General features: G+C 38.8%; 2 protein-coding genes and 2 long non-coding RNA genes across 6 annotated transcripts; 1 reads left to right on the forward strand and 3 right to left on the reverse strand.

Annotated features, from left to right (window-relative positions):
- Window positions 1-477: 477 nt before the first annotated feature.
- Window positions 478-1460, reverse strand: LOC130503084 (uncharacterized). Its single transcript, XR_008940637.1, has 3 exons — window positions 1058-1460; window positions 723-788; window positions 478-630 (listed from the first exon to the last, which is right to left on the reverse strand). It is a non-coding gene; the product is annotated as an uncharacterized LOC130503084 (long non-coding RNA).
- Window positions 1461-5678: 4218 nt separating this feature from the next.
- On the forward strand, window positions 5679-7151 carry LOC130503083 (uncharacterized). 3 transcript variants are annotated; one of them, XR_008940635.1, is made up of 4 exons: window positions 5679-6192; window positions 6374-6469; window positions 6559-6635; window positions 6739-7151. It is a non-coding gene; the product is annotated as an uncharacterized LOC130503083 (long non-coding RNA). The 3 variants fall into 3 exon arrangements; XR_008940634.1 differs by having other exon boundaries at window positions 5681-6192; window positions 6559-7151; XR_008940636.1 differs by having other exon boundaries at window positions 5681-6192; window positions 6562-7151.
- A 5811-nt stretch (window positions 7152-12962) lies between these two features.
- Window positions 12963-15940, reverse strand: LOC130503085 (uncharacterized). The gene is made up of 4 exons (XM_056997732.1): window positions 14890-15940; window positions 14499-14812; window positions 14126-14333; window positions 12963-14029 (listed from the first exon to the last, which is right to left on the reverse strand). The coding sequence occupies exons 1-4, from the start codon at window positions 15938-15940 to the stop codon at window positions 12963-12965; spliced, it is 2640 nt and encodes an 879-aa protein (XP_056853712.1).
- A 1924-nt stretch (window positions 15941-17864) lies between these two features.
- On the reverse strand, window positions 17865-20963 carry LOC108829725 (receptor-like serine/threonine-protein kinase SD1-8). The gene is made up of 6 exons (XM_056997731.1): window positions 20659-20963; window positions 20381-20562; window positions 19147-19357; window positions 18818-19055; window positions 18568-18718; window positions 17865-18494 (listed from the first exon to the last, which is right to left on the reverse strand). Exons 1-6 carry the CDS (start codon window positions 20735-20737, stop codon window positions 18174-18176), a joined length of 1182 nt encoding a protein of 393 aa, XP_056853711.1. The 5' UTR covers window positions 20738-20963; the 3' UTR covers window positions 17865-18173.
- Window positions 20964-21365: the final 402 nt, after the last annotated feature.

Genomic DNA, 21365 nt, shown 5'->3' on the forward strand with positions numbered 1-21365 from the left:
GGAGAGCTGCGGCAAAGAAGAGAGAGAGAGAGCTCTGAAGACATGTGGAAGATGATAACAAGAGGAAAGAGAAGAGTCAAAATCAGTATCAAAATCAGACATATAGCAACAGAGAAGAACCAGAAAAACGGAAAGATTAAGCAATGAGAACATGAAGGTTATGACTTATATACAAGCAACAGTATAGAGGCTTGAGACAGAACACAGTGTGATCACTAAAAACCATAAGAAAAGCTACAGATCACTAAAAAAAAAACATAAGAAAAGCTAAAGATCACTAAACAACAGGAAGCTATATAAAAAAAACATAAGAAAAACTAGGTAAGCTCACATACAAAGAGGAGTTTCAAACACAGAGAGAAAAACTCAGAAGTTCTGAGGAAGAGCTAGAAACAAGAACTCGTGACCTCATCTTGCAACAAAACAAGCCTAATGGTGGTACCTCTATATGATCATCAAACAGAGAACTTTCAACAAAATCAGAACGTTCTGTAATCTTACCAAAACAAAGAAGAGAGGGTGTGCGTCTGAGATCGGGAGAGAGAGCGAGCGTTGCGTTGGAGGAGAAAAAGCCCTGGGTTTTCGTCAGAAGAGAGAGAGAGCTCGAGCTGCGGCAAAGAAGAGAGAAACCTATGTTACACAAACACAAACACAAACACAAGTACTTATAAATACAGTTTGGGATTGAAACCAAATAACAAGTACTTATAGAGGAGCCTTACGAGAGAGTGAGAAACAGAGGAGAGATGGGTTTGCTTCGAGAAAGCTATGGAGAAGCCTGAGAGAGCCTGAGACAAAGCAAACACACATGTAAGTTTCTCTGTTCCATTACAAACAACTCAGAATAGCAAAGAGACCTCTCAGTGAACATATACATACCTGAGAGTTTTGGTGTTCCCAAATGCTTCAAGAACTGAGAGATGATTCCTTGGGCGCTGTTCCTGTCCAGCTATTACATAACCCATTACAAAAGCATCAGTAAAGCATCAACATCAGACACAAACCCATCTCAAAGACACATACTTTGTATCAGACACATTACAATCCGAGAACATACCTCAACAAGAAAAGGAAGTGATGGGTTTGGTCGAGCTCGAGATGGGTATGGAGAAGAGAGAGCTTGAGATGAGATGAGCTGGGAGATGGGTAGATCGAGAGAGAGAGCTCTGCAATAGATAGATCGAGAGAGAGAGCTCGGAGTTCGTCGGAGATCGAGAGAGAGAGAGCTCGGAGTTCACCGGAGATCGAGAGAGAGAGGTTGAGATGTCGGAGATTGAGAGAGAGAGAGAGCTCTGCGAGATGGATCCAGAGAGAGAGAGAGAGAGAGCTCTGCGAGACGAGATGGATCGAGAGAGAGCTCGGAGTTCGCCGAAGTTCGAGAGAGAGAGCTTGAGATGTCGCAGTTCGCCGGAGATCGAGAGAGAGAGCTCGGAGTTCGTCGGAGATCGAAAGGTGTTCGTCAGAGATCTTCTGGCGAGTTGCGTCAATGGAAGTTGGAGAGGCGTCAAGCGTCGACTGCGTCAAATATCTTAGGTTTTTTGGGTAATTAGTAAATTAGGTTCAAGGGTAATATGGTAATTAGGTTAGGTTGACGCAGCAAATAAGTCGCGACCGCGGGATTTTCTCGGCGTCTGACGCAGGTGCTGGCGTTTAGACGCAGACGCAGCCGCACATACCGGCGTCGATGAAACGAACAAGCTTTGTGCGAGAATCATTGCCGCTGACGCTGACGCCGGACCTGCGGCAAACCAAACGAACACGCCTTTGTATCTCATTTACAAAATTACCGTTGGGAAGAAGCTCTGCCTCCACTGGAGATCTCACATAATTACCGCTAGTAAGATTTGTCGACCAAACAGTATTATTAGACTGACCTAGCAGGACAAGATTGTTGCTAGAGATTTTGAGGGTTCCAATGGAATTGGAGAGAGGTTGTCTCTGTGGCGACCATGCGTAGGGTTGTTAGAGACTTTCCTATACCTTATTCCGAGATACCAACGCGAGCGTCCGAGGGTTGAAGAAACCAGCTCGAAGACTCCACCGGGAGATATAAGTACTCTCTTGCTTGAGATTGTGAGAGACTCTGAAGACGACAAAGTGTTGACATGGGTCGAAAGGGCTGGATGAAATAGAATCAAGACAACGAAGACTAGCAAGAACGAGAAGGTGTAAAGAACTAGGGCTGGGCGTTCGGGTACCCATTCGGGTTTCGGTTCAGTCCATTCGGGTTTCGGGTTTTCGGGGTCAAAGATTTCAGCTCCATTCGGATATTTCTAAATTTCGGTTCGGGTTCGGTTCGGATCTTTGCGGGTTCGGTTCGGGTTCGGATAACCCATTTAAAATGTTTTTAAATTTTCAAAATTATTATATACTTTAAATTTTCAAAATCTATAAGAAAGATAATATATTACATATAAATTTTCATAACATATATAGTCAAAATACCTTAATTTAACATATAAATTGGTTTTCTTTGAATATTTGGATAAATAATCAATAGATATTAACTATTTTTGGTATTTTCAGTATACTTAGCTATTTTAAACATTTACTTTTGACTATTTGCATATATTTTTCGAGTATTTTGGAAAACTTAAGGTATCTTATATATTTTTAAATATTTTAATATACATTATATATAAAATAATGTATATATTTAAGTATATAAATTTATTTCGGATACATTCGGTACCAAAATACTTCGGTTCGGATCGGGTTCGGTTTCGGATCTTTAAATACCGAAATTTTGAACCCGTTCGATATTTAATCAATTTCGGTTCGGGTTCGGTGCTACTGTTTCGGATCGGGTTCGGTTCGATTTTTCGGGTTCGGATTATTTGCCCAGCCCTAGTAAGAACGTTGGTAGGTGTTCATCTCTCCTCACCACTTTCTTTCTTTCTTTATTTTTTCTTGTTATTAGTTTTTGTCCTAACTTGCATATACATCCCAAGTTACTTCGGAAGAAAATTCGAAAATTAAATTATTAGGACGAATATAGCAGGCAAGCAAAATGTTGTGTTCCATACTCCATGACTTTTTCATCCCATAGATTAATTCACTTCCACAAACTTGTATCATTCGTCAACTACTTTTTATATCTACACGTTATTTAGTTATCACGCTGTCGACATAGCATACGGTGTTCTCGAAAAGAAAACACATAGCATATGGTATTCCGCATAGCATATGGTGTACTCAATAGCACCGTTCGATGCATTCATAGTATATTGAATATATCGTACCAATTCTTCTAATGATTATGGAAGATTAAACGATCACTGATTCACTGGACTAGAGGAAACGAACAACTAGAGTTTACGTTGGTTCTTAACCAAAAGAAAAGAGAGTAGAATTTGGTTTAACTAAACCAAAAATTTTGTCTTGGTTTACCTCGGGTAATGTCTTGTGACTTTCATTGTTTTTTTTTTTTTTTTGCTAAGTTTTTTGTTAAGAGGGTACCATTTCTTCTAATGATTATGGAAGATTAAACGATCACTGATTCACTGGACTACAGGAAACGAACAACTAGAGTTTACGTTGGTTCTTAACCAAAAGAAAAGAGAGTAGAATTTGGTTTAACTAAACCAAAACTTTTGTCTTGGTTTACGTCGGGTAATGTCTTGTGACTTTCATTGTTTTTTTTTTTGCTAAGTTTTTCTCATTGTTAAGTTACAAAAAAGTTTTTCTCATTGTTTTGACCATACATTTTTGTTTTATTTTTGATCATTTAGCTGCATTTAGAACTACTATAGGTGTATAGTCATAGAGCATTCGATTTTTTCCATCATACTACAGCCTTTGTTTATCGAACCTCACTCGCTACATGCAAGGTTTTCTTCAAAAAAAACTCAAGGTTTTCTTCAAAAAAACTCAAGGTTTTCTTCAAAAAAAAACTTACAATACGTGTCAATTCACATATTTGCTAGAAAAAAGATTAAAAAGAATTTCTAAGTCCACCTTGCCGATTCCACACTTTCAAAATCAGCATTCAAAATTTGGGAATAACTACCTCCATTTTCCTTCTTTTTAGAACAATAACTAGCTATATTCCATTATTTATACTAGAAAACAAACCCGTGTATATACGTAGGATATTATTTTTTATTAAGATTTTAAATTATTTATTTAATTTAACAAAATATGTATATTTTATAATTTAATTTATTTTAAGTTATAAAATTATTTATTTTTCTTTCACTTATCTCATTTTTAGTTATATATTCTTTTATCATACTCAAGTTCACCAAATATACTATACAGATATACAAAAATAATTTGAATAAAATTGACCGTATTATTTTTAAATAATGATCAAGTAAGAGGTCTACGAAAATAAAAATAAATTATTGACAATATTATGACATGCTTATTGGGGGTTCTTAGCATAATATAAAAATCGTCTCTTAACTTTAACTAAGGAAAACTAAGAACTGGTTCCTAGATTACGTTAAGAACCTCACACTAAGAATCCCCCAATAAACATGATCTTAGATACTCAAAAAGCAGAGCAATCAATTTTGTAGAAGTGTTTTAATGATCTACCAAAACAACATATATCTTTACCTCTATAAAAATATATAGGATTATCTGAATATTAACTGAGTGTCTTACAAATTGTATAGAGTTTTTATAAAAAATTAGGTTTAAGATATAATTGTATAGAAAAAAATGACAATTTTACAGGACACAACTGTTAAAAAATAATGAAATGAGCTAACTACTCTAAAAAATATAACTTCAGTAAAAACTATATAAATTAATAATTTGAAATTATGGTATTTATTAATTTATAGAGTTATTAATTTATAAAAATATTTCTTCTAGATATCTCTTTTTAGAATTTATAATTTTATAAAATAAGAAAATAGTTAATTTCTATAATATATTAAATTTTGGAAATTTGACCTCCAAATTTTATGATTATCCGAGTGTCTTACAAATTGTATAGAGTTTTTGATAAAATTTGTTACGTTTATCAAGATATAATTGTCTACGCAATAATTTTAGAGGATGCAGCTGTAAAAAAAGAAGAAATGAATTGATTATTCTACAAAATGTAATTACAGTAAAACTTCTATAAATTAATAATGTGAGACTATGATTTTTATTTCATTCTAAAAATAAAGAAATGAGACTATTTTGTAAAAAAACTCTGCAAGCCTGTGTCGTTCGTTCTTTCCGCTTTTGGTTCTTTCTTTCTTGTGTACAATCATTAAGGGAATTCTGAGCCAAAAAACTATTTGTAGGTCGTGTACACAACGTTTAAATTGTTAGGATGTATTCTTTTGTTGGATTACAATTTCTTTTTCTGTGGTCTATAAATTTCAACTTTTGTCATTAAAAAATCTCTATTTGAATCACTTTTGTTATTAAAATATTGGGTTAATGAGGTGAATTTACAAATTTGTATTTCACTTGTATTTACAAAAGACACTCGTTACTTCTTTTTAATTTTTGTTGAGTCGTCGTTTACGTATGTATTATTGATTTTTATTGATTATTAATAAATAATATTTTTTCGTCGTTTTTGTCACCTTATCTTTTTAATATTTAAAATATTTACTACATCCCATGAAGACCTTAGAGCATCTTTATCGCGGTCTTTAACTCGCGTATTTAGAGTATTTAGGATTAAAAAAAAAATTATGCAAATACGGTTGAGACGTCTCTTAATGGAGACACGCTTGAGACGGTATTCAGGGGCACGTGTCATTCATTCAACAACACTCTCTCTCTCTCAACCGTCTCGGCTTCTCTCTTTCTCTCGAGGCAAAACGGTGATCTCTCTCAACCGTCTCAGACTCGTTGACGGCATCATGCAGAGTCGGTGGAATCGTCGTCTCTCTCTCTAACCTCGACGACTCTGCGTCTCCCTCGCATTCAGCCTCGAAGATTCCGCCTCCAATTGATTATTGAATCGAAAACCATCCAATTGATTATTGAATCGATTATTAGTAAAGGAATCAATTTTGTCATGTTTTGACAAGAAGGATGAATGGTTCTCGTAAGCAATCAATAGTCTACACTGTTCGAGATTACCAACCGCTAGAAGAAAGCAGCGTCGCTTGTTCTGCCTCGACGACGGACGGAGCAAGAAGCTTAACGATGCGGCACAGATTGATCGGCCGATGTTGAAACGTCCAGTTTGCTCCTGCAGCTGGTGTTCGTCAGTACGATTGGAGCAGGAAATAGGTCTGTTGTTATCTTTAACTTTGTAGTCTATGGAATGGAAGTGTGATGATGATCATCTCTTTGGTTTGATGAAAGAACTTTCAATTATGATTGTGGTTAGATCATGTTTTGACTTTTGAATTTATACTTAAATTGGTACTATCTATTATGACTGTTCATGTTTTGATTTGAATTGATGCAGATTGTTCTCATTGTCAGTTACAGAGATATGTAATTTAGTTAGCCTTGGGCCGAGAGAGTCATGCGAGGTCTTCCATGATCCTGACAAGGGAAAAGGGTATGATTAAGACCCTGTGAGATCTATTTGATTACACAGATTTTTCTGTTCGTTTAGTTCTAATTGATGTTGTAGTTGTGGTTGTTTAGTAGTGATGAAGGTAAAGTGAGGAAAGTGCTGAAAGTTGAACCCCTTTCAAATGGTTCTGGCCGCTTCTTTAACCTGAGTAAATGAATCTTTAATTCGTTGTTTCTTTCCCAATACTCCTGATTTTGCATTCTCATGGATTAAAAGCTCTTCTGTTTTTTCATTGTTGTTTATTCATCAAGGTGTTCAAAACAAGCTGTTGAATGTAGATGAAGGTGTTCAAAACTAAAGTAGAGTTTGCTGTTCTTATCTCTGCTTTCAACGTGAGCCCTCTCTTTATCTCTTTGTAAAGAAAACATTTGCCTCTATTTTAACCTTGTACATTGTGTCGCAGTTCATCTTGCCGCACCTTATAGACTGGCATGCATTTGGGTACATGTTTTGCTTAAAACATTGTCCTGTATATAGTTTAAGATTAACAGAGTTGAGTTGAGTACATGTTTTGCTTAATTTTTTAAGAACCCTAAATTAAGAGACTTGCAATGGAGTACATAAATTTTCAGGTCTCTTAATCCAGTCTCTTAATTCACTTTTGCATTTTAAAAGTATTCAAAAATAAATAAGAGACCCATTTAGAGTATGTGGGATAATGATGCTCTTACGACACCCACTTTGCCTAACAAGGAGAACAGTATTTGCCTATCATCCTCTTTCTAAAAACAAAACTCCAGCCTCTCTCTTAACCATCAAGCAAACCCTAGTTCTGGAGCGCTGCACCAGAGGCATCGTTTCCTCTTCTCTTTTATCTTTTTTTTTTTGCTTTCTTCTAACCTGTTTGATCTTGGTCAATATACATGATACATTGATTGAGAGTTGAAGCTAGCGCATCATTTCGGGAGATGGGAAAATCCCGGCAAGATCTCGAGCATGCCCTTTGTTTTTGCATGTTAATATATGCCAGTTGTAAAAACAAGTGGACACCGATTCCTTAAAGAACTCTTTCAATACTCAAAACACAACTTGTTTTTATTAAGAATCTCTTAGACAATCACACTTGACTTGTCTAATTCGAATTACACAACGTCCTACTGGACTTGACACGAACCAATTCCTAATCTACCCAAGGACAGGTCGAGCTACTCTCCCCCTGTCTCAATGAACCTAATGCGCACTGCTGAACACACTCAAGCAATCGCCTTCTAAGATCTAAAATCCGTGACGAGGCCATCTGCCTCTCACTCCCTTATATACCTAGACACAATCTTATCTTCTTCATATCTTGCACCAGAAGATCTTCCAAGACTTATCCTCAAGTAACGATCTTGATGTTACCAAATCTTCATAAAGCTTATCTCCCAAGCTTCCCTCAACACCACGTCATACTTATCCAACTTAACTTGAACCAGTATCTCACACATTGAACCGCCTGCGTAACACATCTCTCTCTGGTATATCACATACCGAATCAGCTGTGTAACACTCCACTGCTTCACACGTACTCAGCTCCATTCCTGGAGCTAACATTCTCCTCCTGTTTAGCTCAATGTGACTTCCCTGCTACCTGAAACACATACCACACTCGAACACACAGAATCCTGATAACATAACTAGTTAGGAGAGTTAGCAATCCCAATGAACACACCAAATGATTATCCTTAATTCCAAACGTGAAAATAGGATAATACAGCCGATAGATAGAAAGAGTTCATAAGTTCATAGATTGCAGATAAACACAGCTACAAAGATAAAATAACTAGGCAGCAACAAAGTCATTTGTTGTTGTCTTGATCCGCCGAGGCTGAGGTGCTTCTGATGACTCCATAATCTCCCCCTGCAGTGAGGCACAATGAGATAAAACAAATAGGAGTTAGTACAGATGAGTGTTACTAAGCAACCTCCCCCAGAAAACCTTACTCTTGAGCCGAATGTGGATGGCCTTGAGGTCTGCAATGGCATGAGCAACGTCTTCTTCAAGGTTAGGGGCGCGTGAGACTATGCCATCCCCTTTGCCAGCCTTCTTGTCTTTGACTACAGGTTTCAGACATTCAACAAGGTCTTCATCACTGGAATCAGGAGGTATGAAGCGTTGAGCAAGCAGGATCTGCTGAATCAGAGTGGGGAACACAATGCGACGTGTCTTCTCAGTCTTGATGCTCTCTGACATAGAGATGATCTGATTGTAGACCAGCTCTCCGAAGTTAAACCGATTGTGATGATGAAGCATGTAGACAAATCGGAGTCGCTCAGTGTTCATAGCTGTGTAACTGGTAGTGGGGATCCAGTTAGAGCACACGAGTTTGTAGAGCACCTGATTCTGAAGGGTTAGGTACTTAGAGCTCATGTCCTCCCAGCGCAGAACCCGACCCTCCGAGAGAAACCCGCAGACTTCGCCAATGTTTTCATCCATCCAGCTAGGCTCCTTGTCAATGCCAGTAGTGCAGAAGACCGCGTTGATTAAGCTAGGAGAGAACTCAACCAGAGAACCTCTAACGTAGACAGCCACGCCATCGTCACGTTTCTCAGCATCTGCCAGATTGGCGATGAATTCTCTGACAAGGCTTGGTTGGAACAGATCGACATCGATGAGCGTGTAGATCAACCCTGACCGGAGCACCACCTCCTTTACATCCTCAAGATCCTTATCTGAGAGAGGCAGACTCAGTTGTTCAAGGAATATCCGTTGCTGCAGGGAGTGATAGCGCTCAGTCGCAGCAAAAGACGAGAAGAGACGATTGTACGGTCGTTTAGAGGGCTTGAGAAGTTCCGGATTCTGTTCAACCCTAGCTTGAAAAGCAGCACGAACCGTTGCATGTCGGATTTCCTTTGAGATCAGCTCAAGAGAGATGTCTTCATCACCGAGATCCTCAGGATTCTGAGTTCCCACATGCTCCGGAACGACATCAGAAGCTTCAGCTTCTGATTCAGAGGCGGAGTCGTCTGTTTTTTCCGACTGTGGAGTAAATCGTGTCTGACGGAGAGGTCGCTTCCGAGCATACTTACGAGCGCAGGACGAAGGGGGGGGGGGCTGCCGTATGGTTGGCCTGAGAGTCACCGGAGGATTGGAGGCGAGCACTTCTTCTTGTTAATTGCATGGTTGAGAGAGAGAGAAAAGAATTTGGCGGCGAGAGAGATGGAGGGAGTGTGACATACATAGGAAACCCTATCACACTTGAAGTCTTTGTGGTTAAGCACAAGCCCACTTCGCTAGGCCCAGTAACCATAATCAAGTCCAGAATCAATATTTAGTCCAACAACTTACTTGATTTCCACGAAAGCCAAACATCTCATTGCAAAGCAGAGACATATGTAGGAGAGGAGGTTGAAACAGACTCTTGAGTAGATGGAACACACTGTACAGAAAGAACTGAAGTAAGCCTGGTGCAGCCAAGAATTTACGACGACACTTAGTGATGACTAAAGGAGCTAGACATGGATATTCACTGTCAGATAGAGTCGGGATGATAGAATGCCTGAAAATGAGTCAATGTTTCAGACCTGACATGTAGCTATTTCTCAGCCGAGTAGCTGTCACACATTGATTACCAGGAGCAGATTCCAGAATCATCTCAGAGAACCTTCTTAGTCGGAGAAAATACTTTACTTTTGAGGGCTGTTGTGAGTTCACTCCTTCTTCATCAGTATCACTCTTTTTCAACCCCTTGTAGGAAGATTTCACCTTAGAGGAACTTCAGTGTGGTGTGCTTTAGCGATCATAGTTCTACAAAGTCAGTGACATGTTTAGCCACCTAGCATCACCAGGTCCAAAGTGTGGTAGCACCCTGACCCACGACGAGTGGTTCAACATGTGTGGCTTTGCCTTATCCGAGCAGTGATCATCACCAGAACGAGAGTGTTTTTGCACCCTGACCCACGATGAGTACTCATCACGCAAGGCCTTCTGAGGAGTGACACATACCAGTTTGTGTGTAACACATGACGACTTGGTGTTTTTGTTTCTTTCCTATCCGGACAGTGATCGGTACTTAGAATCAAAATGTGGTAGCATCCAGTTCCAAGACGAGTGTCCATCATGTAGGAGTTTCCACAACTGAGATGATTCTCAAGATGACTCAGATCCTACAACTGATAATTTGCTGAAACAAGGTTTTCGAAGATTGATGGAGTGATGTTGTGACTCTATCCGACTGCAGAGTGTCTGTTCCTCTAGTCATGGTCAGGTAAGGCTGAGATGTCAACAATTCCCAGAGCCTTTCTGAGGCCTAGGAATGCATTGAAGTCTAGAGGATTTGTAAAAATATTAGCTAGCTGGTTTTCAGATGAGACGTGTTCCACTACCACAAGCTTAAGTTCAACTAACTCTCTAACAAAGTGATGTCTCAGATCAACGTGCTTAGTACGTGAGTGTTGAATAGGATTCTTGGTCAAGTTGATTGCACTCATGTTGTCGCAGTGAACTAGCATGGATTCAGTGGTGTAGCCATAGTCAATCAGCATCTGTCTCATCCATAGCAGCTGAGTGCAGCAGCTTCCCAGTGCTATGTATTCGGCTTCAGCAGTGGACAGGAAAACGCAGTTTTGTTTCTTACTGTGCCACGAGATCATGTTGTTGCCAAAGAAGAAACAGCCACCAGATGTGCTTCTACGATCATAAACACATCCAGCCCAATCTGCGTCGCAGTATCCAGCAAGGTTCACATTTGTCTCAAATGAGTAGTGGAGTCCAAAGTCCAGAGTACCTTTGACGTACTTGATAATCCGTTTCACTGCATTCAGATGTGATTCCCTTGGGGATGCTTGGTATCGTGCACAGATGCCTACACTTAAGCATAGATCAGGTCCGCTAGCAGTGAGGTAGAGAAGACTTCTAATCATGGCTCTGTAGAGTTTTTCATCCACTTTCTTTCCTTCTTCATCACGAGATAGCTTTGTAGTGGTGCTCATAGGAGTTCTAGCAGTCTTGCTAGTCTGTAACCGGAATCGCTTCACAAGGTTCTTAGCATATGTGCTTTGAGTGATGAATATCCCATCATCCATCTGTTTGATCTGAAGACCCAAGAAGTAGTTAAGCTTGCCTACCATGCTCATCTCGAATTCCTTGGTCATTGTCTTCACAAATCCGTTGATCAACTGCATGGATGTACTGCCAAATATAATGTCATCGACATACACTTGGATCACAAGAATATGTGAATCTATGTCTTAAAAAACAGTGTTTTGTCAACTCCTCCTCTTTTAAATCCAGCAGCCATCAGGAAATGAGTCAGTCGTTCGTACCAAGCTCTTGGGGCTTGCTTGAGTCCGTACAGAGCCTTTCTCAGTTTGTAGACATGGTCAGGGTAGTGTGGGTCCTCGAAGCCTTTAGGTTGAGTTACGTAGACTTCCTCCTGGAGTAGTCCATTCAGAAAGGCGCTCTTAACATCCATTTGATAGAGTTTAATCCTGAGCTTGCAGGCGATTCCAAAAAGCAACCGGATAGATTCAAGACGAGCAACAGGCGCGAAGGTCTCATCAAAGTCTTCACCTTCTATCTGAGCATACCCTTGAGCTACAAGGCGCGATTTGTTCCTGGTAACATTGCCATATTCATCGGTCTTGTTCTTGTGCAACCACTTTGTGCCAATTATGTTTGCATCATCTGGTCTAGGAACTAAAGTCCACACCTGCAGTCTCTCGAACTGATCCATCTCTTAATGCATTGATGCAGTCCAGAATTCATCCTCCAATGCTTCTTGAATGTTCTTAGGAATTATCTGCGAGATATAACAATCTTCTTTGGCCATTTCCACCAGAAAACATGCTAGTTTGACCATTTCCTTGAAGTCAATCTGTTTCTTGCGTGTGACTCTTCCGTCAAGGACTCCCCCAATGATATCGTCTGCAGAGTGGTTCTTATGCACGTTGGTGTTTTTTGTAGTATCTGTTCCTCAACGTCAGAGACTTCGTCATCATCTTGACTGAGAGGAGTCTCGCTTTTGCCTGAGGGACCAACTGCTTCAGATTCATGTGTGACACTCGTGATGGGCAGTGTGGCATTCCTCTGGTAGTAACCTATCTGATCGTCGAAGACAACATTCACTTTATCATCGATCCGTTTTGTTCTGGAGTTATAGACTCAGAATGCAGAACTGTTTGTAGAGTAACCGAGGAACATGCCCACATCACTCTTAGCATCGAATTTTCCCAAGTTGTCCTTGTCGTTCAGTATGTAACACAAGCAGCCGAATACGTGACAATAGCTCAGGTTTGAGGTTTTTCCAGTGTAGACTTCGTAGGGAGTGGTCCTGGTCTTGGGCTTGATGTAGACCCTGTTGATGATGTAGCATGCATTGTTTACTGCTTCAGCCCAGAATCCAGAAGGGACATGATTACCAGCAAGCATTGCTCTTGCCATCTCCTGCAAGGTTCTGTTCTTGCGTTCCACAATTTCGTTTTGTTGAGGTGTGCGCGGAGCAGCGTACTGGTGTTGTATTCCTTGATCCTGGCAAAACTTATCGAAAAGATGATTCTAAAATTCTCCACCGTGGTCACTTCTTATCTGACAGATTCCTCTCTTCTTCTGTTTGAGCTGCAGTGCCAGTATTCGAAAGCTGTCTATCGCATCTGATTTGTTCTTCAGAAATCTGACCCATGTGAATCTATAGAAGTCATCCACAAGTACAAAGATGTATTGTTTCCCAGCTACACTGCTCGGAGTGATTGGTCCCATAAGGTCCATATGTACCAACTCAAGAATTCCTTTCGAGTTAGTTTGAGAAACCTGTTTGTGTTGTACTTTGACTTGCTTGCCTTGACAGCAAGCTCCACACACACTGTCCGTATGATCTTCAAGAGGAGGGACCCCTCGGATTACTTCAGCTCGTACAAGTCTTGATAGCCCATGAGTGTTCATGTGTCCCAGTTTTTTGTGCCATAGTTCAAGCTGGGACCCTTTGGCTGTCATACACTGGTTTGAGGGTTTCCACATATAGCAGTTATTAGCTGATCTGTAACCACAGAGGATGATATTGTTCTTGTCATCGAGGGCTTGACATTCTCTTTTATCAAAGATAACTCGCAGACCTTCATCACAGAGCTGGCTCACACTGATAAGGTTAGCCTTTAGACCATCTACTAGGTATACATTAATGAGTCGAGGAAGATCTGATCTCTCAGTATTACCAATGGCACTGATCTTACCTTGACCTCCGTCTCCGAATGTAACCTTTCCACTAGTGATCTCTTGAACTTTTTCTAAGTAATCTGCAGTTCCGGTCATGTGTCTTGAGCAGCCACTATCGAAGTACCAGGATGTTTCCTCCTGGCCTGAGCTTTCTGAAGTGGTGTATGCAACGTTACTTAGGATCTGAGTGAAGTCGTTCTCAAATAGATCTTCTTCATCTAATTCATCAGTGTGTGACTCATCGCTGCCAGAGAGTAACATATCTTTGTCTGTTTCAAATTTGCAGACTCGAGCAAATTCTAGATTGCACACAATTTCCTTTCCAGGTCTCTGTAGTGAGGAAGGCGAAGTTATTGACTCCAGTATCTCTCTTGACTTAGTGGGTTCTCGGTTCTTGAAATTCGGGTATAAAACTGTTTTAGCAATCCACGCACATCCGAATTTTCATGGTTCAAGAAAACATCGGTTTCTCCTCCATGCTTCTTGGTACTGTGTTCTTCTGAAGTAACAGTTAGAAACCCTATGACCAGGCTTGCAGCAGAACAGACACCCATTTCTTCTCTTGGTTGGGAGTTTCTGAGTCAACGGTTGAGATATTTGTTTAACGGATTCATTCTTCTCAGGTTCAGGGCTCTTGGTTACGTCAGAGCTTTTGACAAACGTTATTCCTTCGCTGATGTCACCCAACTTGGAGGGTTTTCCTTGAAATCCAAGACCCTAGTTGATCTTTGGAGATTGTCCCAGGGACAAGATGTGATCAAGAGTGTCTGACCCAGTGTTAAGCATTCTGAGTTTTTTGTAGTTCTCGGTTAGCTCTCGTTGCAACAGGCGACTTTTATCAAGTTCTTCACTCAGCAGTTGTTTAGTTTGTCTGAAGCTTACTTCTAGGATTTTTAAGGAGTACGCCTGGTCTGAAATGGTTTTCCTGAGGTCATTAAGATCTTCCTTATCAGCTCCTGTAGTGATGTTTTTTTCTGAGTCAGAGTTGTTTTCAGTCTGTTCCAGCTCTAGTATGTTTACTTGAGCTTTCAGCATTGCTCGGTCTTTGATCAGCTGCAGATTCTCAAGACTTAGTTCAGTGAACTTGTCGAAGAGACTTTGGTACTCTGCTTTCAGTTCAGTACCTTCTTTCTCAGGGTCAGCTTCAGTTTCTGAGTCCGACTCAGAGCTAGATGGAGATTTGTGAGACTCGTCATCTTTTGCAATACGTGCCACAAAGCTTAGAAGGTGTTCTTGATGTCATCATCACACTCGGGTTCAGAATCAGTGTAACATATCAAAGGCTCGTGTGACTCATCAGATGTATTGACATGAGCAGAGAAATTCAGCAAGAGTTCTTCACTCTCACTATCATCATCAGATTCAGTGTCGCTGAAGCATATCAGTGACTTGTCCTTCTTGAGGTTGTTTGGGCACTCACTCCTTGTGTGACCATATCCTTTGCATTCTATGCATTTTAGTTCCTTTCTCTTAGTGAGAGGACACTTATTTCTGTAGTGACCAAAGCCCTCACATTCATGGCATTGCAGTTCCTTCCGACGATTACCTTGGCTAGAGTCATTTTTGTTGCTCTGAGAGGAGCGATCTCTGTCTCTGCCTTGGTATCTCTGAGTAGAGCGGTTGTGACCTTTCTCAACTCTTTTCAGCATTTTATTGAAGTTTTTCGCCATGAGCACCATGTTTTCCTCAATTTTCTTTACACGATCAGCTTCTTTGGATTCTGCAGAGAAGGCAACACCTTTCTGGTCTTTGGTTGATTCATCCACACGTTCCAAGTCGTGTACTTTCAGAATACCATCTAATTGATCAAACTTCATCTCATCCGTATTGACAACAATTTTCAATACAGCTTTGTAAGCTTCAAAGCGAGGTGGAAGACATCTGAGAAGTTTCTTGACCAGCTTTTTCTCATTGTATTTCTTTCCAAGGACCGAAGCTTCATTCGCAATTGAGCTGAGTTTGGAGATAAAGCTTCCAATCGTCTCATCTTCTTCCATACGTAAGTTCTCAAATTTAGAGGCCAAGTGGTCAATCCTGTTGCACCTTACGCTGGTGTTTCCTTCGAAGTGGTTGATGAGAGTATCCCAAGCTTCTTTAGCTGATTCACAACCTTGTATGATCTTAAATTTGTTGAGATCTACAGCGGAAAAGATTGTGGTGAGTGCTTTTGAGTTATACTTGGAAGCAGCTTTATCAGCATCAGACCAACTGTCTTTCGGTTTTGGCTCTTCAGATTTGTCATCCATGATCATGGTTGGGGCTTTCCATCCTTGTTCTACTGTAGTCCAATCATCTTCATCAATTGCTCTTATGATATGACGCATCCTTGCTTTCTAGTGACCGAAGTTTCCTTCGTCAAGCATGATTGGTTTTTGAAGAGACATGAGTTCTTTCATGGTATCCATAGATGTCCTCGGATCTCAACCTGTGAGTAGACTCTGTGAGTCCACAGAGGCGACCCGCTCTGATACCAAATGTAAAAACAAGTGGACACCGATTCCTTAAAGAACTCGTTCAATACTCAAAACACAACTTGTTTTTATTAAGAATCTCTTAGATAATCACACTTGACTTGTCTAATTCGAATTACACAACGTCCTACTGGACTTGACACGAACCAATTCCTAATCTACCCAAGGACAGGTCGAGCTACTCTCCCTCTGTCTCAATGAACCTAATGCGAACTGCTGAACACACTCAAGCAATCGCCTTCTAAGATCTAAAACCCGTGACGAGACCATCTGCCTCTCACTCCCTTATATACCCTAGACACAATCTTATCTTCCTCATATCTTGCATCAGAAGATCTTCCAAGACTTATCCTCAAGTCACGATCTTGCTGTTACCAAATCTTCATGAAGCTTATCTCCCAAGCTTCCCTCAACACCACGTCATACTTATCCAACTTAAGTTGAACCGGTATCTCACACATTGAACCGCCTGCGTAACACATCTCTCTCTGGTATATCTGATATACCATGGATTTTACCTATTATTGACACGTGTCACGATTATGCTAATTAGTAACTTTGAATAACCAAGTTTTATATAATAAGATATCTTTTTCAAATGAACATATAGTTTGATAGATATTATGAAAATACATGCACATTTAAGCGATAAATAAAATTAATTTGATTTTACTAAATTATAATGAAAAATAATAATATTTTAGCTTGAATTTGAAAGAATATATGTAACTCAATATACTCACAACATGATTGACTCGACTAATTCAAATTATATCTAAAATCATACATTTAACGACAATAAGAATATATAATTTTATAATAATAATAATTTATTTTATAAATTTAAATTATAGGAAGACTCAAAATATATTAACAGATGAAACCGAACCGACCCGAACCCGATCCAAAACCGAACCGATAAATTCTAGTTATCCGAATGGGTCCAACTATATAAGACCCGACCCGACCCTGATCCGGTACCATCCGAACCGACCCGGAACCAAAAATTTGAAATTATCCTATCGGATCCTAAACTCCTAGACCCGAAAGACCCGAAATATCTGAACCGAATCGATACCCGAACTGCCCAAGCCTAGTTAGTTAGTAGGTGACTGGTTAGAATTGTATACTTGTGATATAAATTAATGCAGTTATAAAAATAATTGGACATAACATTATCAATTGGTTATGATCCTAATTTAATAGTATTGACTAGAATTTGAACCCGCACGTCCGTGCAGATATTTTTTCTTATATAAAATAAAACTTTGATATTATCATAAACGTTTTATATATATGATTTACATTTTAGTGTTCTATGTTGTGTAATTTTATAATCTTATTGTTTAGATTTCTTATTCGATATTATTAATATATAGTGATTTATTTTATAGATTGTACATAGTTATTAATTGTTATCGTATACAACAGGTATGTTTGACTTTGAAAAGTTTAATGCAAATATAAATAAGAAACAATTAAATACAATAAGATGTTGATAGTTTCAGAAAATATAAATGGTGAAAGTTTTATGAATATATAGTAGTTAGGATGAAACTAATTAATGTTGTTAGCCATAAAATAGGAGTGGAAAATTTGAAATATTGAAAGTAAACTAAGGGGATTTCAAAAATATCTTATTAATATCTATTTCTAGTAAAATATGAATAGGTCCAAAATTTAAGTGACAACATTTATAAGTAGATAAAAAATAGGACTCTATTTTAATAGATTAGATATATTTATTAGTGTACTGAGAATAAGTTTGTTTTTTCTCCGAGCTCTTGAGCTTACAAAAACAGAGTACGAACTATGTAGTATGTAAAATAGGTAGAGATATTCACAACTGTTTGGGTATGTGTGATCTATGGTTGTCTTTGAATTGCCTGTGGTGAGATGGTTGCTGCAGTTGCTGAAGGTGAGTTGACTCGAAATAACGACACCAGATCGAGTAAATATAAGAAGTTGAGTGAAAATTTCGATAGAGACTAGAGTTTCGCACGCATTGTCACTTAACTTGGTAAAACTCATATTTTTTTCCATTTAGTAAGACTTTAATAATGAGAATATTATCACAGCTATCATATTACCGAGCGTCAATGATCGACATGGTGATTTGGTTCACTGTGCAAAATTCATCGTCAGGCCGTTTGCTCCAACTAGAATAAGAACTTCCGCTGACGCAATAACCTGGATGTTTAGGTTGAGGAATCAATGCAGCTTCACTACCAAGCATCAAAATTAGTGATGACATCATTGGTCTATCCTCTACACGTTCTTGAACACACACGAGGCCAATCTGCATGCATCTTAAGATTTCACGTGGCCTGAACGTTGGTGATGAAGAATCTATTATGACCCTGTCTACTATCTCTAGACCTTGACCTTCTTTCCACTTCCTCCACACCTGTGCATAAAGTTCGGATATTTTCTTAGTGATATCATAGAAACACAATCGAAATTAGTGGTTTCAAGCTTACACATCCGAGAAGATTAAGGTTACTATCCGAGTCGCAGAAGCCTTTATTCCTCTTGCCACTTATAATTTCAAGAAGCAAGACCCCAAAACTGAACACATCTGACTTCATTGAGAATGTCCCGTTCATCGCATATTCTGGAGACATGTAGCCACTGCATAACAAATATTAAATAGAAAAGCTACCAAGTTTTAATTACGTAGTCAGACAGCTCATTGTTTCAAAATATGATGATGATGATTTAATTGCTTACTAAGTTCCGACCACCTTCCTCGTGTTAGCTTCCGTCTCATCCCCTCCAAATATCCTTGCCATCCCGAAATCCGAGATCTTTGGAGTCATATTTTTATCAAGTAAGACATTGCTTGCTTTCAAATCCCTATGGATGATTCTAAAGCGTGAATCTTGGTGAAGATACAGAAGCCCTCGGGCAATACCGTTGATAATATCAAATCTCATTTGCCAATTTAACATACAGCTTCTGGTTTCATCTGCACTCCGTTCACAAAATAATCACATTAACATATTTACAAAGACATTTAACTGTAAAAATAAATCTATCTGAGGTGTTGAGGAACTAACCAAAGAGATGAGAATCGAGGCTTAGATTCTCCAAGTACTCGTAGATTAAGATCTTCTCGCCCTCATAAACGCAACAGCCAAGAAGTTGGACAAGATTTTTATGCTGAAGCTTTGCAATTAGCCTAACTTCGTTCATGAACTCATGGGTGCCTTGAGCTGACATTTCTGATAGTCTCTTCACCGCAACTTCTTGCCCGTCAACTAACCTTCCCTGATAATACATATTTGATCAATTATACAAAACCAACAGAGCAGTGCCTATACAATAAAAAAAAATGGTCAAGGCATTTGATTTATATTATATTTAAAAAGTTCAGTTTATTTCTTATTGACTTTTATTTGGTAATCAGTTTTTGTACCATTTATATTTGTTTTTTAAAAACTACTTCTACATATTTTATATAAAGTACCAACATTTTGTAAGTTATAGTCTTATATAGGTCTGGGCACAAAAATGGATCCGATAAACTGACCCGAAACCGATCAGAAAATCAGGGTTCCGAATTCGCTCAGACCTGATGTAAATATTCAAATGGGTCTTGGATTGCTATATCCGAAAACCAATCCTGAACCGAGAATCGAATGAGTATCCAAAGACTCCAAAATATAAATATATATTTAGATTTATTTTATAATTATACTTATAATTATTTTAATACTTTAAATTAAAATTATATGTTAACTGTAGTAATTATTTCTGGTACTGTTGAATATTTTCGGATAAAAATATGATAGTTTGGATAAAAAATACTCAAGCAAAATTGTGTTTAATGGTGTTTTGATTATTTTTGGTTATTTTGAGCAATTTGGATACAAAAATTTGAATAGAGTATTTTGGTTACTTTGGGTACAAATACCCAAGGCCGTTTTAGTTACTTTCGTTATTTGATTATTTTTCAGGTTGTTATACATCTTAACCGAACCCATCCGAAGCTGGGAGGGTCTGACTCGAACTCGACCCGAATATTTATAATACCGAATGGAGCCTAGTTTCAAAACGTGAATAACTCGAAAGAATTGATCCGTACACGAATGGGTACCCGAATGCCCAGACCTAGTTTTATATAAATTTATATTACTGTAGTATTTTTGTAAACAGTTTACTATAAATCGGTTTAATTTAAAATATTTGTGTTTACACATTGTAAATGTTTTTAATTGGACTTTTTGGACTAATATTTTATTTTGTTTATCGTATTAAAAACTCTTATTCATAGCGATTCACTATTTTTACCTTGTAAACAATACCAAACCCACCTTCTCCGATCTTTTTACAATCAGAGAAATGTTCGGTGGCTGTGACAACAGCTTCAAACTCTATCAACGGAAGTTCCAATTCTTCTACTTCGTCTTCTCCAGTCAAATTCCTCTTCTTTCTTGGTATCACCACCTCGTTCATTAGAACTCGGTTACCCACTTGAAAGAAATTTTTCATTCGAACACACAAGGATCAGAACATGGAAAAAAATTTACACAAAAATAAAATTAAAATGAAGGTTATTACTCATTTACCATTAGGTATTGCATCTGCTTTTGCTTGCTTCTCTCTCCTCTTCCAAAAGAAAAACACGATAACACTCAGAATAATCATAACGCTGACTCCAATACTCCAACCTATGACTTTCCCAGTTCGGTTCCTCTTCTCACCCGAGTAAAGTTCTGCAAAGAGTCGTGTCAAAAATTTGAAAAGCTATTAAGCTGCCCAACTCGAACTTTTTGGCATGGAATATGGATGGCTATTGTAGCGTGTAGAGAATAGTTGAGTCCGGTTCGGTTTAGTGATCGTTGAAGAGCTGAAGTGATAAGGATCAAGTTGGTTGGAGATATGATTTGGCGATTGCGATAAGTACATAGAATATATTATGCTTGAGAATATACTTGTAACATAACGTATATATATGTGTAACGTGAGAAGTGAATAAATCAACAAGTTCATACAAACGATCTCTCTTAGTTTACATAGTATCAGAGCCTATCTGAGAATCCTCTCAAATTTTCTAAAAGAGAGATTACTAATACAAGAGTCTCATGGCGAAACAAGAGACATCGGTGGTCGCCGGTAGCAGTGAAAGAATGTTGTCGCCATATTATTTGTCTTCGTCAGACAATCCTGGAGTTTCGATCTCACCTGTCTCGTTGAACGGTGAGAATTACGCCGAGTGGGTGTCGGAACTGGAGAACGCGTTGCGTGCAAAACGCAAGACTGGATTCATCGACAG

Source organism: Raphanus sativus, unplaced genomic scaffold (assembly GCF_000801105.2).
Source record: "Raphanus sativus cultivar WK10039 unplaced genomic scaffold, ASM80110v3 Scaffold0791, whole genome shotgun sequence".
Lineage (NCBI taxonomy): Eukaryota > Viridiplantae > Streptophyta > Magnoliopsida > Brassicales > Brassicaceae > Raphanus > Raphanus sativus.

Excerpts from the sequence above, each read along its gene's own strand:
- LOC130503085 (XM_056997732.1), bottom strand. The coding sequence starts at position 15,940 with ATGCGTCATATCATAAGAGCAATTGATGAAGATGATTGGACTACAGTA. Across the intron at positions 14,334-14,498 it reads ACTCCTTAAAAATCCTAGAA|GGTCTTGGATTTCAAGGAAA; the intron begins GTAAGCTTCAGA and ends AAGATCAACTAG. Across the intron at positions 14,030-14,125 it reads TGGTCATAGGGTTTCTAACT|TTTTATACCCGAATTTCAAG; the intron begins GTTACTTCAGAA and ends TTGCTAAAACAG.
- LOC108829725 (XM_056997731.1), bottom strand. The coding sequence starts at position 20,737 with ATGATTATTCTGAGTGTTATCGTGTTTTTCTTTTGGAAGAGGAGAGAG. Across the intron at positions 19,358-20,380 it reads GGTTTGGTATTGTTTACAAG|GGAAGGTTAGTTGACGGGCA; the intron begins GTAAAAATAGTG and ends ATGTATTATCAG. Across the intron at positions 19,056-19,146 it reads CCTCGATTCTCATCTCTTTG|ATGAAACCAGAAGCTGTATG; the intron begins GTTAGTTCCTCA and ends AACGGAGTGCAG.